The sequence below is a fragment of the Varanus komodoensis genome, unplaced genomic scaffold (genome assembly GCF_004798865.1).
Source record: "Varanus komodoensis strain SLA01 unplaced genomic scaffold, ASM479886v1 scaffold7_1, whole genome shotgun sequence".
Classification (NCBI taxonomy): domain Eukaryota; kingdom Metazoa; phylum Chordata; class Lepidosauria; order Squamata; family Varanidae; genus Varanus; species Varanus komodoensis.
In genome coordinates, this window is record NW_025336479.1 from 11,527,638 (window position 1) to 11,544,173 (window position 16,536).

At 44.8% G+C, this 16,536-nt stretch overlaps 1 protein-coding gene across 1 annotated transcript in view; it reads left to right on the top strand.

Moving 5' to 3' along the window:
• The first annotated feature begins 8,653 nt into the window (after positions 1-8,653).
• The window catches only part of PKN1 (protein kinase N1), a 78,981-nt gene continuing 71,098 nt past the window's right edge, over positions 8,654-16,536 (top strand). Inside the window, exon 1 of the mRNA XM_044453632.1 lies at positions 8,654-8,917. Within this exon, the coding sequence (XP_044309567.1) occupies positions 8,897-8,917 (21 nt within the window). The 5' untranslated portion in view covers positions 8,654-8,896. The remainder of the gene's footprint in view (positions 8,918-16,536) is intronic.

A 16,536-nucleotide genomic window follows, 5' to 3' on the forward strand; every position in this document is an offset into this window, starting at 1 on the left:
TATGACTTTGCTTTATCTAAACAGGCATAGGATTGGGCCCAAAATTTATCTAGAAGCTGGATTTAGAGTGTCCCCTTAAATCTCCCTGTGCCTCTATATTGAAACTGTCTTTGTGGGCAGTTTCCCTTGCAGGAACAAACTGAAGCTTTATCCAGATAAGATGTCAGCTGGGGAATTGTATGGTCTGAACTGAGGTGCACACGCACTTTCTTCTTCTTGCTTTCTACTTGAAGGCCATTGCCTTCTTGGTCATTTGTCAGGGAGACTGCCATGTTGGTGGCGTGTGGGACTGAAGATGGTGGTGGGCAGGGCCAGAACCAAAGCTGCGTTTATGTCATGCCTTTTCTCTTTCTGCCATTCCCCTTTTCTCTGTTCCTCTTCCTTTCCACACAGATTTCCAGGTAAGAGACAGTTTGCTTTTGCCAGAGGACTTAATTATTCACATGCAAATCTCTTTTGAGATTACGCCAGGAGTCACATGTGGCCTTTGCTTTCAGTTTGCAGGTCAGATTTCCTTTTGGGGGGGGGGGTGATATTTCATTGGTTCATGGGACTGAAGGCATAAGAGGCAGGGCCACAAATATCTGCATATTTTAGCATTCGGTTTTTAAAGTATCTCAACCTGTTAGAATGGGAAAAAACTGGACAGAAGTCAGGAAACCACTAAAAACTCAATGGATGGGGAGAAAGAAATGAGGCCATGGGAAGGGATGTGGCCTTCTGGGCCTCCTAGAAGGCTAAATTTGGTCTCTAGCCTTTGGGTTTTGCATCTGCCCTAGAACAATAGGCTGTCCACTTCTGTTGTACATGGATTTTTGCTCTCCTTCCACCTCCTGAGCTTTCAGCCAAGGCTAGTCCTAAGCCTGGCTTTGCTTTTAAATGGCCTGGCCATGGCCAATGCAGCCTTTACCTGCTTCATTTGGTACATCAGCCACATCCTTACTTGAAGAAAGTAAACCTGGCCTCAGTTATTTATGCTATAGGGACTTCTGTTACAGATTGGATTACTGTAATGCACTTTATGTCAGGCTGCCCTTCAATAGTTTGGAACCTTCACTTGCTCCGGCATATGATGCCTAGACTTTTATTCCTTTATTTCAGAAAATGTCTAACTTACCTTTCAGTCTCCAAGACAGCAGGAGATTAAAACACAAAAATAAAAGCAGCAGGAGAGGGACATAAAACATCTGGGTCAGTTTAAAAATACGTCACCAGAGCAGGAGGTTATAAAACACATTAAAAGCATAGCAGAATTTGTTGTCATCCCCTCCCCACTCCCCTCCCCCCCAAAAGGGAAGGGGAGCAAGTGAACTTGGGGAAGGAAGCTCTGCTTCCTGGGATAGGTTTATTGCCTTGAACTGCATTTTGGTGGCGCCCCTTGTAGTGGGAGCCAGGACCAAAGGCAAAAGGGCTGGGGCAAAAATACAAGCATATGTTTGGGAATGGTCCTATAGCCCCTATGACTCCATGGTCTGCAAAGCCAAAGACAGTCGGGATCCTCCCTCCTGAGGCTGGAGACACTGTTCTGACTTCAGAAGGAGGACGTAGCGATCCAACCCACCACACCCTTCACAGCCACCATGGAAGGAACTGCGTTAGTTGACCTCCAACCTCAGAGTGAGGGATAATTTGATTTCAGGAAGGGGGACTGAGAAGAGAGGAGACACCTTTCCTCCCATTGGAAAGCTCCATTGTTAGATGGCAAAAAAGCCTCTCTAATGAAATAAGCAGTGATCAGAGGACCAGGATCAAGCGACTACCTCTGTAAAAATTCCCATGGTGACTTTGGCTATGTGGAAGCCTCTGAATCTCATGAGGGCACAACCAATAGGAATGTGCCCTAAAGCCCTTTCTACTAGTAACTCCAAGAGACCTGTAATCGTTTTAGAATGGGGAAACCACTGAACAAAAACCTGGAAGCCACCAAGTGCTAGGAGGTTGGAGGGGAATGGGAATGGGAGGAGTGTATAGGCCTCGGGTGATCCCCAGAGGGCTAGGCTGGGACAACAGGACGGCTGAATTTGGCTTTGGCGATTCTGAACTTCTGAGCTGGGAGCTTCTACTGAGAAGGAAGAACTCCTAAAGCTGACAGAACATGGAGCACGAGATCAGATGCTCAATGCAGTGCATAACGAGCTTCACGTGGGAAGAGCCAGTCCGTGGTCCCAAGCTGCTTAGGGTTTATGAATAATAACTAGTACTATGTATTGTGTCCAAAAACATATTGTAGCTGATACTAATTAAAAGAACGTTGTAATATGTTCTAAGAAGTGTATGTTAGAAACCAGTTTGACTGTTGCATTTTGTACTTGTTTGAGTTACTGAACACCCTGGGAAAGCCCTTGTCATCCCACAAGAGCCAGTGTGGTATAGTGGCTAATAGCACAGGACTGGGACTCGGGCAATCCAGGTTCCAGTTCTTGCTCAGCCATGGAGCCGACTGGATGTCTCTGGGCCAGTCACAGACTCTCAGCCCAAGCTACCCTGCAGGTTGTTGCTGTGGGGATAAAACTGAGAGCAGGAAGGGGAGAATGATGGAAGCTGCTTTGAGTTCTTTATAAGAAAAAAGGTGGGTTAGAAAGCTAATAAATAAATAAATGCCCCATATGAGCAGGGCTTGAGTGACAGCAACCAGGTCTGCACAGTCTCACACCTTGCTCAAAAATGGCAAATTAGAGGCAGCTTGGCATGTATCCATCACAGTGCAATCTAATTACTGTATCTTTCGCTCTATAAGGCGCACTTTTCCCCCCCTCAAAAGTAAGGGGAAATGTCTGTGCGTCTTATAGAACAAATGTGTGTGTGCCCAACACTCGGGACGCTGCCGGCCCGCCTGCACCACATGGCACCACCTGGCCGGCACGCGCCCGGTGCGCGCTGCTCCGCCCCCCCCCCCCAGCGCAGGTGAGAGCTGTGCCGCTCAGGGGGAGCAGTGCGGAGGAGGAGCCGCAGGCTTTAACCCGTCGGCTGCACGGAGAGACAGACTGCTCACCCCCACCGCCCGGGAAGACCTGCCGTGGAGGTGGAGGAGCCGTGGGCTTTAACCCGCCAGCCACACTGCTCACCCCCACTTCCCGGGAAGACCTGCCGCCGCCGCCGCCGCCATGCTGCCCGGAAGACCACCGCCGGCATGCTGCTGGCCCGGCTGCACCACACCTGGCCAGCATGCGCTCGGCGCGCCCTGCTGCGCCCCCCTCCTCCAGTGCAGGTGAGAGCTGTTAATCACAGGTCGGTGTGTGTTTTCAAATGGCAACCCGTCTTTTAATGAAGCCCATGGGGAAGTGATGGGGAATGTGTCTGGGATTATCAGGAAGCTTTCCATGGATCCTCCTCTAAAAACTAGGTGCGTCTTATGGTCAGCTGTGTCTTATAGAGCGAAAAATATGGTACTACTTTACAGCAGAGGTCTAATCACTGCTTCTGTCTAAAGAGATGGCACAACACTGTTCACAAGGTTCGCAACTGCTGCCCGCAATCCAGCCAAGCCTTCTCTCACTGCATTCATGAGAGGCTGAACAAGAGTCAGACAAGATAGCCTCAGACCTCCAAGGGACTTGCCCAAACTTCAGGTGGAATTTCATATTATAAAATCATTTTTTATATTAAGCGTATTAAGACCATCTTTTTCCAACTTAACAGTTTGTTTCTGGGCTCATTTCATTATCTTTTTAAAGTCCTTAACAGACTGGAACCAGAGAGCTGCCTCTTCCTGTAGGAGCCTGCCTGAGAACACGTATTTCTACAAATACAAAACTTCACTTCATCGCTTACATCCACCTGTCCTTCCTTTCTTTCCCAATAATTTTACCACTGAGGCCTGTCTCTGAATTCTGCTGCTATCTGAAGCAGAGCAGATATAAACAAGATAGAGGGTGTTTCCTAAGAGAAGTGACTCTGGAACCTTTGCCGCCTGTGTTCAGAAGGGCAGTGAAGACGTTCGAAAATAACTTTAGTAACATTGTTCTGTTCAAGAACGTGATCTGATCGGTTGATACTGCATGATTGTGCTTTACTGCTTTATTCTTGATCCATCTTCAACAAATGGAAAAAAGAAGGTGGGATATTAAAAATTAGTAAATAAATAGCATGTGGGATTGGCTTCAGGTGATAGCTATATGAAGACCAATTCAGTATGCAGAGGACATACCTAGAAGAGCATGTATCTAGAATTGCTATTGTACCTGTGCAAATATTTTTTTTGTTTTAAATTAAATAATTCAGTTCTGCATTCATTTCCAGGGGAGAATTATCATCCATTCTTCATTACATTAAAAAATCACAGGTATATGTATAAACAAAACATATTCCGTGGTTCTCCAAACCACTTATTTTACAACAGTGTGATTGGAGGGAGTTGCTTTGAATGTCATGCTAAGCCACTCTTAGAAAAGCCAATGTGGGTTAGTTCTCTGAATAAACCACAATGTGTGTACAGACAATTCACTTATGCCTTATCCTCCCTCCAGCTCCAACAGCCATAGAAGCAGCTATCACTTTGCCCCTCACCCCATACCTTCTGCACTCTGACTATGTCAAAAAATGGTAAATTCGAGTTCTGGTTTCCTCTTCACCTGCCATATCCTCCTCCCACCCCAACATACATTGCCTGACAGAAAAGCCACTTTGCACTCATCATTCCACCTTTGCTCCCTGCCAGCTGAAGATGCAACTCTGGGGTGTTTTTAATGAGTTGTTGCTGAAACCATGAGAGAGATCTTTTAGGGATTTGGAATTGGGTGCCATACCAGGAAAAACTTCCTACCTGTCAGAGCAATACAACAGTGGAACCAGTTGCCACAAGAGGTCACGGGCTTTCCCAGACTCGAGACATTCAAGGCAAATTGGACACTCATCTGAGTGGGATGGCGTGACTTGGCATCCTGCACCAGCAGAGGGTTGGACCCAGTGGCCTTCTTGGCCCCTTCCAACCTTCCTGTTCTATGAATCTATGAATTCTTCCCTCCCCACTCCCCCCTGCTTTTAATTCCAAGGGAGCTTCCAGAGATCCTGCACTGCTATGGGTAAGCAAGAAGGACATCTACTACAAGATCTTTCAACTCATTCTGAAATAGGAAAGAGAGTGCCATTATAATTTTAAGTGGTGGGAGTCTAGCAGAGTTGAGGCTGTTAAAGTTTTTCTTGTGGGGCATCTTTGGAGCCGGGTAGGCTCCATGAGCCATGGCTGAGGTACAAAAGCCTGAACACTGAGAATGAGATGGTGCACAGGGAGTCCATTAACCATTAGTTACCATATTTTGCAGTCCAGACAAGGTAATAAAGCAATCCATATGAGTAAAAACAAAAAGCCATTGGGGTTAACTCTATACAAAATCGTTTTCAGTACTGCATTCCTGCCCTACAGCACTGTCTTCAGATTTGGGAAATTTACTGCATGCAAAATCTTCAGAGACACAATGCATGTTCTCAATGACTTCTACCAGTCTGACATCATACAGGTAGGGGATAAGAGAAAGAACACGAAAGGTTCCATGGGCTAGGCTTCTCTCATTTGCAGCGACACTGGATTTTTGCATGTCAATATTTTAGCTTTGCCCAGGAAGGGAGAAGGGTTCTACAACTGTAAATGTTTTTAGAACATGGTACTCCAGGTACTTAAGGATTCTAAGGCCAGACTCATACCAGATGTCACTGCCACTTGCTGCATCCTGCATAACACTTGCAAATCAAGAGGTAGACAAGAGAATACCATGCTATCATGTCCATTCAGCTGTCTTGCAAAAATCTGGAGCCGTTACCCACACAACACTAAGGCCTTACAACTGCAGAAGTGCCATTCTCATCTGCCTATGTTAAACTTGCTGGAATAACACAGAATAAAGTAATTTTCCTCACCACCACATATAAACATCCATTCCCTATAAGCATCTGATGAAGCATAACATTCTTTGCTTAAGCTCTCTCTTGTAGTCTCTCAGAACCTTCTTTTCTATAATTGCACTTCATTGAGCCCCACAAACCAGGGGCTCAGTGTTTATGACCAGCAACCCATCCCTTAATATCCCATCATACAAGCAATGCTTAATAGAACCTTCCAAAGGACAAGCAGGTTTTAAGTGGCTCTTATGGCAGCAACAGAAGTCATTTTTCAATAAAGAACTTATTTAGAGTTGCAACACACTGGGGTCTTCCTGGGGGAAAAATAGACTGATACAGTTGTAAGGGAGGTGTAGCAGCTAAATTTAGCCTTGTCCCAAGCACTTGAACAGTATAATAGAGTTTGTTGTCAAGGTACCGAGGAGATCAGTCTCCTATGCTGATGATGAATTAAGTCCATCCACTCAGCATATGGCAAAAACATCTGTTCTTTAAGCTTGGTCTGTCTTACTGAGGCTCATTGAGGAGAAATGAACCTGTAGGTGTCCATGTCAGGATGTGGAAGGATTTGCATTTTTCAGTTTTCCCATTACTTTCAGGAGAAAACAGTCAGTCTCCAGCAAGCTGATGTCCTTCAAATGTGTTGGGCTGAAATTCTGATCAACAGGAATACTAGGGATTGCTGTCCAACACATCTGTAGGGCGTCAGGTTGAGGAAAGTAAAGGTTGCTGCATATGTTAGCTAAGAGAACAAGGATCATAATTCTGGAAAAGCACTAAAAACATTGTATGGGCCCTTAGGCTTAAAGTTCAGAAGGAGAGGAACACTGATGCTACAAGTTGTGAGTGCTATAATATCGGAATCCTCCCAAGCTTGAGCCTGGCATAATAACTTTAAAGATGTTAACCTTTACTAGATACTAATTTTGTTAAGATATTAATCGTAACATGTGAAATCACTCAAGCCTCTATTTGAGTTAGAAATTATATGTTACATTTTATAAGCACATCTTATAATTACCTTTCTGGCAGCTTATCCCTAACTAAGCATATTCCTCATTATTATAACAAGGATGTTGTTGGGTGAAATTCAACCAATTAGTTCAGCGTTTGTTATCAAGGACAGAGCTAACTTACGGAAGGCTTGCAGCTCAGAGTGTGCCTACTGCTTCAAAAGAAACCAAGTTGGGACCTATAACAGCTGAAGACAGCATACCTAGGAATGTTTTCATGACAGTAAACCTGTTGCACATTCTGGGACCTACTTCTCAGTAAACATGCATAGGATCCTACCATAAGAGGAACAGTTTGGAGCACCTGGGGTTATTCAGGCTGATGTCCAGATAAAGAACAGGTACTGCTAGCTTTTGTTGTTTTAGAGTGCAAAAGAGCTGTTTGGAACAACAGGGGAGCTTACCAGAAATGGACAGAGCTTAGCTGGTGAATGACAGCCTGGCAGGTGGGACCAGGCACTGGATGTTCCTGTCATCATGGTCATTGCTGAAATGAGTGTGTGTGGCTGTGTAGTTAACACAGAATCTCAAGTGGGTCAGGGAGGCAGCCCCCATAGCTCTTGTGATAAATCCCCCTTAATTATTGTTTTAAGCAGACTATGGGGAGGCATGGCTTGGTGAAAATGGAGTTTGAGGAGTTCATTAATCCCCCCTTCCCCCATTCTATATAACTGAAGCACAGTTTAAACAGCCATCCCCCATCCCTGGCCCAGTGGCTGTCATTGCACACTTGTGACCCTCTTGCAGTCATTGACTCAATGTGCAGTGTAAGGTGAAACCAGCAACAGTTTGGTAAAGAGACCACAAACATTGAAAGTCCAGCATGAAGAGGGAGGGGAGGGGGCTGCAGCATCACTACTAATACTTACGGGGTGGTCTAAGGATGTTTTTGCTGCTTGAGGCTGAGCAGTAAATCCCCCTACTTATTTTTGCTCCTGTCCCTGGCAGTAAAAATACAACTATATATTAAACAACAAGGTGCTGCCAGGCACACGCAGCTCCTTCTCTCAGCTTAATGGTAGGGCCGGCCCTCTCCAGTTACAGCTGGTGGGAGAAGCCCTCCCTGTACGAGAGGAAAGGCAGCTTCAATTTATTTATATTTACATATATATATAAAATATATGTGGGGGGGGGGAGCTTTGAACGAAAGCCAGGCCTGCCTCCCAAATGGCTGTGTCCAAGTGAGCCTCCTCGTATCCTTTCCTTTGATTGTCAAGAGACCTGCCGTTGTTTCGGCTTCTGGGAGGCAAGAGGAGGTAGTGGCTTCCTCCCACAGCACCCCCGCTGCTAATCTCCTTTAATCTACTCCGGAAAAGGGGGAAGGGGGACCTCGAGAGGCTTGTCGCAGCAGCAGCTGCAAACAACCCCCGCACATCTCCGGCCTCGGTCAGCAGCATCCTCCCCTCCCCTGGAGCTTGCTGCGGCTACAGCGATGTCTCCTCCTCCTCTCCTCCTCTCTCTCCCCCCCACCCCTTCCCCGACTTGACAGTCTCTCTCTCCCCATTCTCCCCCTCCGTTCACGTGACCCGCCCGGCAAGTTGGGCACTGGGGAGGGAGCAAGCCTGCGGGGCCGACGCCGCAACAGCAGTAAGAGCGGCACGAAACAACAAGAAGAACTATTAAAAAAAAAAAGAGGCGGAGGGTGGAGAGAGAGAGAGAGAGAGAGAGAGAGAGAGAGAGAGACACTTCAGTGGCGCGAGAAGCCCGGGCATTGGAACGTTCGGCGGGCCGAAGTGGCGCGCGAGGAGGAGCTGCTGCTACAGTCGCCGCCGCCGCAGGGGCGAAGTGGAGCAAGCTGCCCGGAGCCGAGAATCCTCCCAACTCCTCCTCCCCGTCCTCCCGCCCGCCACCCCACTTCGGCCGCTCGCTTGGCCGCTGCTCCTGGGCGGGTGGGCCGCCCGCCCCCTTGCGGCTCCCCTTACACGCCCCACGAACCGGCGCGCGAGGATGGCGGCTCGGCTGCAGCTCTGAAGACAGTCGCGGAGAGTAGCGGCGTGGAGAGGAGGAAGCCAGCCGGCACTTGGCGGGAAGCGAGAGAAGAGGGAGAGATGGCCAACGAATCGCTTCAGGTAAAACCCCCGACTTCTCACTCGTGTCTCCCCCTCAAGGCTAGAGATCCGGCGCGCAGCCTGAGGGGTGCAGAGCCGCCCATCTCCGCGCCCTTTGCGCTCGCAACAGATGAGGGGCTGCGCGGTAGGCTTTCCTCACCGCCAGTTCGGACCCTCTCTGTTCTCCCCTCGCGCTCGCGCTCTCGATCTCTTCCCTTTCCGCCCGTCCTCCCCCCTCCACCCGGCCAGATGGCGGCGGCGGCAGCGGCAGCGGCAGCCCCAGCAGCAGCAGCAGCAGCAGCAGCAGCAGCAGCAGCAGCAGCAGAACACTACATCCTTCGTGCGGGCTATCTCTGCACAGGCAGCCGGACCCCGGTATTGGTCTCGCGAATCCTGGGGTCTTTTGGCCCGACCGGGCCTTGACTCCACGCCTGGGACGTGTCATGCTTCGCGGGTGGAAGGGTTAGTGGGCTTTTCTGAGATCTGGTTCTTGTTCAGCAACTGAAGCCCTCTGGTAGCCTGGGCAAGTCACCCTACCTCAGTTCTGTAAAATTGCAAACGGCTAGATCCAGGTGTCTACTTAGAGTAGGCATCTTGAATTAATAAGATGATGTTAGCTCACCACTGGATAGAACCCCAAGTGCTTAGTGGTTTACTGAGAGGGTGAATTGGATACCGACAGTATGCACAGTAGTAGTTTCGAACATGAAGTACTACAAAACATAAGCATAATAACAATGAGTATTAACCTTCATAGATGTCTGGTTGGGAAACTGATGCAGACTTTTAGTGTAGTGTTCTTTACGTCCTGTAACCCTTAATTAAATCTCTCTGGATGCCTTGCAGGTAACCCATCCCATGGATGGGATGTTAGCTGCACCTTATTTCTCCTGATGGACCCTGGCCCCACCATGGGGGGAAAGCTGCTTTTGTTCATTTTAAATTATCCTTTTCCTTTTGGGATGGGTGAACAGTGAAGTAGTCAAACCTGCTGAAAGTACCAAATTATTTATGGTGATTGGAAAAAGAAAAAGGCAGGAGCTCCAAACTGGGGGCATGAGCAATGGAGTGGCAAATGTGGTTCAACGTAAGTCAGTGTGGGGTAGAAATTCCAAACTCAGTGTATATGCTGATGGGGACTGAGCTGGTGATGATGTACCAGGAAAGGGATCTTGAACTAGTGGTGGGCAGTTAAGGAAAACATGGACCCACTGAATGGCCACTATGAAAAACGCAAATTCCACGCTGCTGAAGGATCATTAGGAATATGAATTGGAAATAAAACTGTTAATATACAATGCTGTTAGATAAACCTGGTTTTACCACTTTTTGGAATACTGTCTGTTCTGGTCACTTCAGAAGGGTGGGGGGAAAGGGCAACTAAGATGAGCAAGCAGCTGGAGTAACTGGTAGGTTACTATATTTGAGACTTTTTAGCTTAGGAAACTAGTAAGGGTGGACATGAGAGACATGTATGAAATTATGCATGATGTAAAGAAGGTGGATAGGGAGAAGTTTTTCTTCTCTCACCCCCAGAATCTGGGAACTATGCAGTGAAACTGGACGGTAGGAGATGCAGCACAGATAAAAGTAAGCTTCTTTCACAGCACAGTTGAAAGATGCTACCGAAAGATGTAGAGATGGTCACAAATTTGGATGTCTTTAAAAGGTGATTAGACAGATTCATGAGGGATAAAGTTACAGATTACTACCATGACTAGTAAACATCAATAAGGTCCAGGATTGGTGGCAGTATGCCTCTCAATTCCAGCTGCTGGGAAACATGTGAGAGAGGGTGTTGCTGTACTCATGTTGTATTTGTGGATTTCCCACAGGCAGCTGATTGGCCACTGTGTGAACAGAATGCTGGAATAGATAGGCCTTTGGCTGAGCTCATCTTAGGAACTTGTGTTCTGAGCCTGCTTTTGCCAGTGCAAGCAAACATGAAAACCCTACCAAACTTTCCTTTATGAGACCCAAAATGACGAAACAGAATGGATCCTAGTTATGGGCCTCTGAAGGTCCTCTTTTGTCTAAGACACGTAACCTAGAGATACTCACCTCTCTTTGCCTGGGTGGGTGACTTATACTTCCTTTCTCTTGCATAGTGAATGGTAAATAAATGTGGCCTGTAGACCTCACAATGTGCTGTGTGTACAACTCTCTTCCTCCTGTTTCATGGTGGTTGGTCTTTCAGTGCTGCCAGAAGCATCTCTCTGGATTTATTATTCCCTTCTGTGGGCCCATGAGTGCCCCCTTCAGAGTTTTGCAGTTATAAATGAATGCTGAAGTGAGACTTTTAATCGGGTGTGCATGGCAGATCTCTTTTGGGAAAGAGCACTTCCTAAGGAGAAATTTATTTTTCAGCCAAGTATCCTTTAGGCTTTACTATCTTCTGCTGTATCTGTGGAATCAGGCCTGCCTCACAGCTCCAAGGGGTTTTACATATGAGACTACCTGTTGACTGGAATCGTAAGGATTTTGTAGAATTGCTGGATGAAGACTGTGCTGTGGCTAAGATTCTTGGCCACTAAATTGTTTTGGAAATGCAGGCCATCTGGCAACCCTTCTCTTTCAAGCAAATAGCAGGAGAATGACCATCGCTGATGTAGGACTTGCTGCTTGCTTGTTTAAATTATCATTGCCAGCTTAAAAATCAATGCACTAAAATCATTCTTCTTTGCCTGTGCAGCTAACAACATCTCAATTATTAAAGATACAGTACTGATAATAAAATCCATTACTGTCAGCCCCTTATCTTGCACTGTCAACAAAGTCTATTGAGCTAAAAGGGACCAAAAGATCAGATTAAGCTTTTATTCTGACACTGCATTTTGTATTTCGGGCAACTTGGATGCTTGAAATGAAGAACAAACAGTATTCTTCTCAGGTAGCCCACTTGAGCAGATCACACAGCAAAGTGAGTATTTGCAAATGGCAAATAGGCAAGGAGCAAGAAATGGTTTTGCTTTGAGTTGGAAGTTGAATTTCAGTCTCTTAAAAATTGCATCTAAGGAAGGGAGCATGTAAGAATTTACTGAGTTGAGGGCAAATCAGATTCATGTAATATTCTAGCTTTTTAAAATAAAGGCAACTGCGAACTTCTGTAAAGAAAGAGTAAAAATATAGAAAGGAGGGTACAGTTTTAAGGAACACTTAAAATGTATTTGTTCAAAGTGGCCTTTCCTGAACAGGTAGTTAATATGTGTATAGGGATGTAAAAGACTGGGAAAAAACCGAAAAATACCCTGCAACATTTCCACCCCACAAATGACAGATTTTGTTTTTGAGAGGCTTTGGATTGTGAAATATTTTCTTTTAGGGTGTAAGACAAGATGTTTATATATTGTTGTCCACCCTATACTCCCACAAATGATTTCTAGAAACTATGTAATAGGAAAAGTTTTATAGAAAGACTGGAGATATAAAATGCCTGAAAACAATGAAACCATGAGAGAAAGTAGTGTTCTTTTTAATCTTCTCTGTAAGATTTCTAGTTTAATTAGCTTTTTCCATTCGTATTACTTATTCAAGTTATTGATGTAATATATCATTTACTAATAAACATTTATGGATGGTCCAAGTCATCTTCCCCCAACATGTGAGGAGTGTCACTATATCATAACATGGAAGAAAAGGTGTATTCTTTACAACTTGGATTTTGTTCAACCTTTCCTTCAGATCAGATTTCTCAGTTCCACCCCACAAATCTGAACAGCTTTAGCAATTTCCCCAAACTCTCTTAGAAACAGGAAAAATACCATATACCAGTCTTCCTCTGGCTCCAGTTCTTCCTGCTTCTTTTGGCTTCTTTGATGATTCAGATGTTTCAGGGACTACTTGTTGAAGTTCCTTCTGGTCAGACATAGAATAGTAACCTAAAAGGTATTCTGTTTGAAATTCAGCTTTGCTTATGACATTGGCCATGCTGTCTGAGGTTAATGAAAGCTGAAGTCCAAAACAACTGGATGGTACTGAGCCGTAGGGGATGGCTATTCTAAAACAACAGCGTTACTTTTAGATCTGTAAAGAGCACTAACCTCCTCCTTACTTATTTTTCCAATTTCCCCTTAAAAAACAACACCAAAAAATTGCCATGACTTCAGACTTTGCAGAAATTTCACATCTTTAGGTGTGTATGTCAAATTTAGTTTAATTTCCACAGTTCTGCTATTCTTGTTCATATATGCTTTGTGTTACTGTTTATAAGCTTCTTCGGGAAGGTATATCCCACTTTATGAAAAGTGGGATGCAGTTAGATTCAATGAATGAAACAGAAAGGGAAGGGAGCTGCATAAACCTCTTTTTTGATCACATGGCAATTGAGAAGGTTAGGAAAGCTAAGCACCTTCCTCTCCATTCCTACTTGCAGTAGAACTGCTTTTTACCCAAACAAAAATCAGTGGAAATGTACATACATCGAGTTTAGCTCTCAACCTTTATGTGACAGAGAGTGAAAGATACCCCAGATTTTTTTCTTCATAGTCTGATGGAAGTACTTTCTAAACATGAAATTACAAAAATGTCTTTCACTGCAGCTTTTTCTCACGTAGATGATAAATGTTATCACTTTAGACATTTTACTTGCAAAAATCTGGACTAAAAATGAAGTCTTTCAGCTGGAAAAAGTAATACTTGCCTTCTGTAACTTTGTGAACATACGTATACAAATTGTGAGGAATCATTGTGGGTAAAGCCTTGATTAATTTCTAGTTCAAATATCAGATCTTTTGCAAATTCAGACCTTGGCTCTTTGGTCTTTATAGTTCACCATTCAGTAACAAATCCCAGGTTTAGAGAGAAACATGTATTCGAGGTTTAAAGGCATTTTTGGCAAGAGTTTAGAATTGTTTAATTCACAGAACTCAACATTTCAAATGCTTGAAGGAAGTTTGATGATATGGCATGCAGTACTCAGCAATAAGCTTCCCTCATTATGAATACTTGGGAGTAAGCATGCATTTCTGTGCTTAGGAATAAGCCTCAAAGCATACAATAGGACAACAGTGCAAAACTTCAAGCCTGGGGGTCCCCAGATTGATTCCCTTTACCCTGTCCCCACCAGTAGTATGGCGGATACCTCTTGCTCCTGCCTACCAAGAGTTAGAGTGGATTTCTGACTTTTGTGCAGCCTTTTCACATTCTAAAAGGTTGAAATACCTCTCATAATGACTAGTTTCTGGCAGTAAAAGCTTTAAGCTAACATATACTGGGAGAGTATTTTGGCCCTGCTCCCTTTCCCCCCTGACAATTGCTCCAAAATAGAATTTGGCTCTTGAACAAGAAGCTGCCTTATTCTGAGTCAGTCTTTTGGTCCATCTAACCATGCTGATTCACAGCAGATTTCCAGGGATTCAGATGAGTTTTTCCAGCCCTGCCTGGGGATGCTGGGGATTAAATTGGGGACATTTTGTATTGAAAGCATGTGTTCTACCTCTGAGGGATGCTTCTCCCCACTTTGCAGATTCAACACTACTGCAGTAGTACTTGCTGATGAATAAAAGAGGGTAGAATTACAAATCAGACAGCAACATTGATAAAATTGTGCCTGATCTCATCAAAACTGACATTTATTATCCAAAAAAAGAAGAGGTAAGCACACAAAAGCAGAAAGTAGCAGGGAGCCTTGAAAAGCTATTTCAGAATTTTGAGACTGCATGTATATTCCTTTCATTTTGTTCGTTTGAGGAAGTTTTGGTGATTGAAGCTGTCATGTGAGTTCAAGCTAGAAAAATGGCTAAATACACATTTTAAGACATTAGGTGTGAACTGATATTTTACCTATTAGAGCCCGTGCATGTATAGGATAAAGTCTAAATTAATTGATAGGGTGTGGGTTCAAACAGTATTGATTATTCTTAAAGTTTCACAAAATTTTACAGAGAAAATTGAAATGCAGACAAATATCACAAAAGATTGGTCTATACCTCCTTGCTTCCCAGAAGCTTGCCTTTTTAAAGATAGCTTGACTGTTTGGATTGCAATAAGGTGTAAGCAGTGTGCAGCAAGTGCAGAGGGCTTAGGAGCCAGAGGGTGACCTGTCCCTTCATTTTTCATCTGATTCTCAAGAACAGCCTCGGCACAATCTCTCCTGCTGCTCATGGTGGGAGTACTCATGGACCCCATGCTCTCTTCCTACTACATCACCCCTTTCCTCTGCCCCACCATTCCCCCCTTCTGCTCCCCCACGCACACTGTACCACCAGCCCCTGCCCACCACTGTATTGCATCCACAACCCACTCTTCCTGTCTGTCATCACATCACACAGGCCAGAGGGCGGGCAGGCCATTTGGAGGGCGGCATCAACCAGAGGAAGTGGTTGGTGTGGCTCTTCAGAGATCTGACCCATAGGCCTGTGTCTGCAGTGCTTGTTCCTCAGAATTGGGCACTGTGGGTGGCATGACCCAAGTGATTGCTTCTACAAATATAACACCCCTCCCTCAGACTTTTCAATTTGACACAATCACTCAAAAAAGAAAAAAAGTGAAAGCTTCTGAAGTCCTTACAGCTCTATGGGAGGAGGAAGTGAGAGGGTGCAAACCCTAGGTTCTCCTAGCACTGAACTGTGATTTAATGCTCAGTCCGAACCATACCTTTGTTTCGGCAAAAGATCTAGTAGTGAATTGATAACAGGCAAGTTTTGAACAGGAGCAATTTATACTTTTAGCAACCACCCAGTACAAATTGTCTGATGTGATTTATGAATTTGTATGACTTGCACAGGGCCATGAGAACAGAAGAAAAGCCACACTGATCCATCACGATCCCAATATCTTTTTCCCGACCAGTTTCTGCTAGCTTGGAGCCGATCAGGATATATGTGAAGTTAGGATTTCCCCCTACCTCCCAAAGTGTACACATTTTGGATATCTAGAAATTCGCTGCCTTTCATAGCTGGAATATGCATTTCTCTAGACTATATCAGGGTAATTGAAGTCACTCATTAGTACAGCCAATCATCTCTGTAATACTCCAGTTTTAATGCATATCCCCTCAAAGCAAGCATGTGTTTATACTTGGTGGAGGCTTTTTGGAGCAGTGTGCCAGTCAACTTATTTGAGAAAATTCCTCTGTCTATTTGGCAGGACTCAATCTGAAGTGCTGTTTTTGTGGAGTGCAACCAGTGCTACAGCTAGGTAATTTTAGTCCTTGGAATTAATGCTTAAGGGGTTAGGGGAAGGGGCTTTAGGCAACCATGTGTGAAGACATCTTCAGTTATGAAGCACACAACTAGCATTTCTCTTCTCCAGCCCACAGCGTCCATTCCATGCTCTGTCATTGCTTTTACATTCTTGATATATAAGAAAAACAACAACAAAAATGTTTCCTGTCCTTGGTTAAGAAAAAATACTCCGCATATGCTCAGACTGGCATTTTAAAATTACATTATAACAGCACCATCAGACTATAGAAACAAATGCTTATTCATTTAAAATTAAAACCCTTTTAAGGTGATTTACAGAGTAAAAGAATCATACAAATGGATACAGATAAGAAATAAATATACAATAAAATTGGAGTTTGTTTCTGCTGCTCCGATTTGGACAGTACCTGGGTGGTTATTGAGCAGTGGGCTGATCTGCAGAGCCCTGGACTTTGGCCCTGGTTTCCTACCCTAGTTGCACCTTTGAGTGGTACA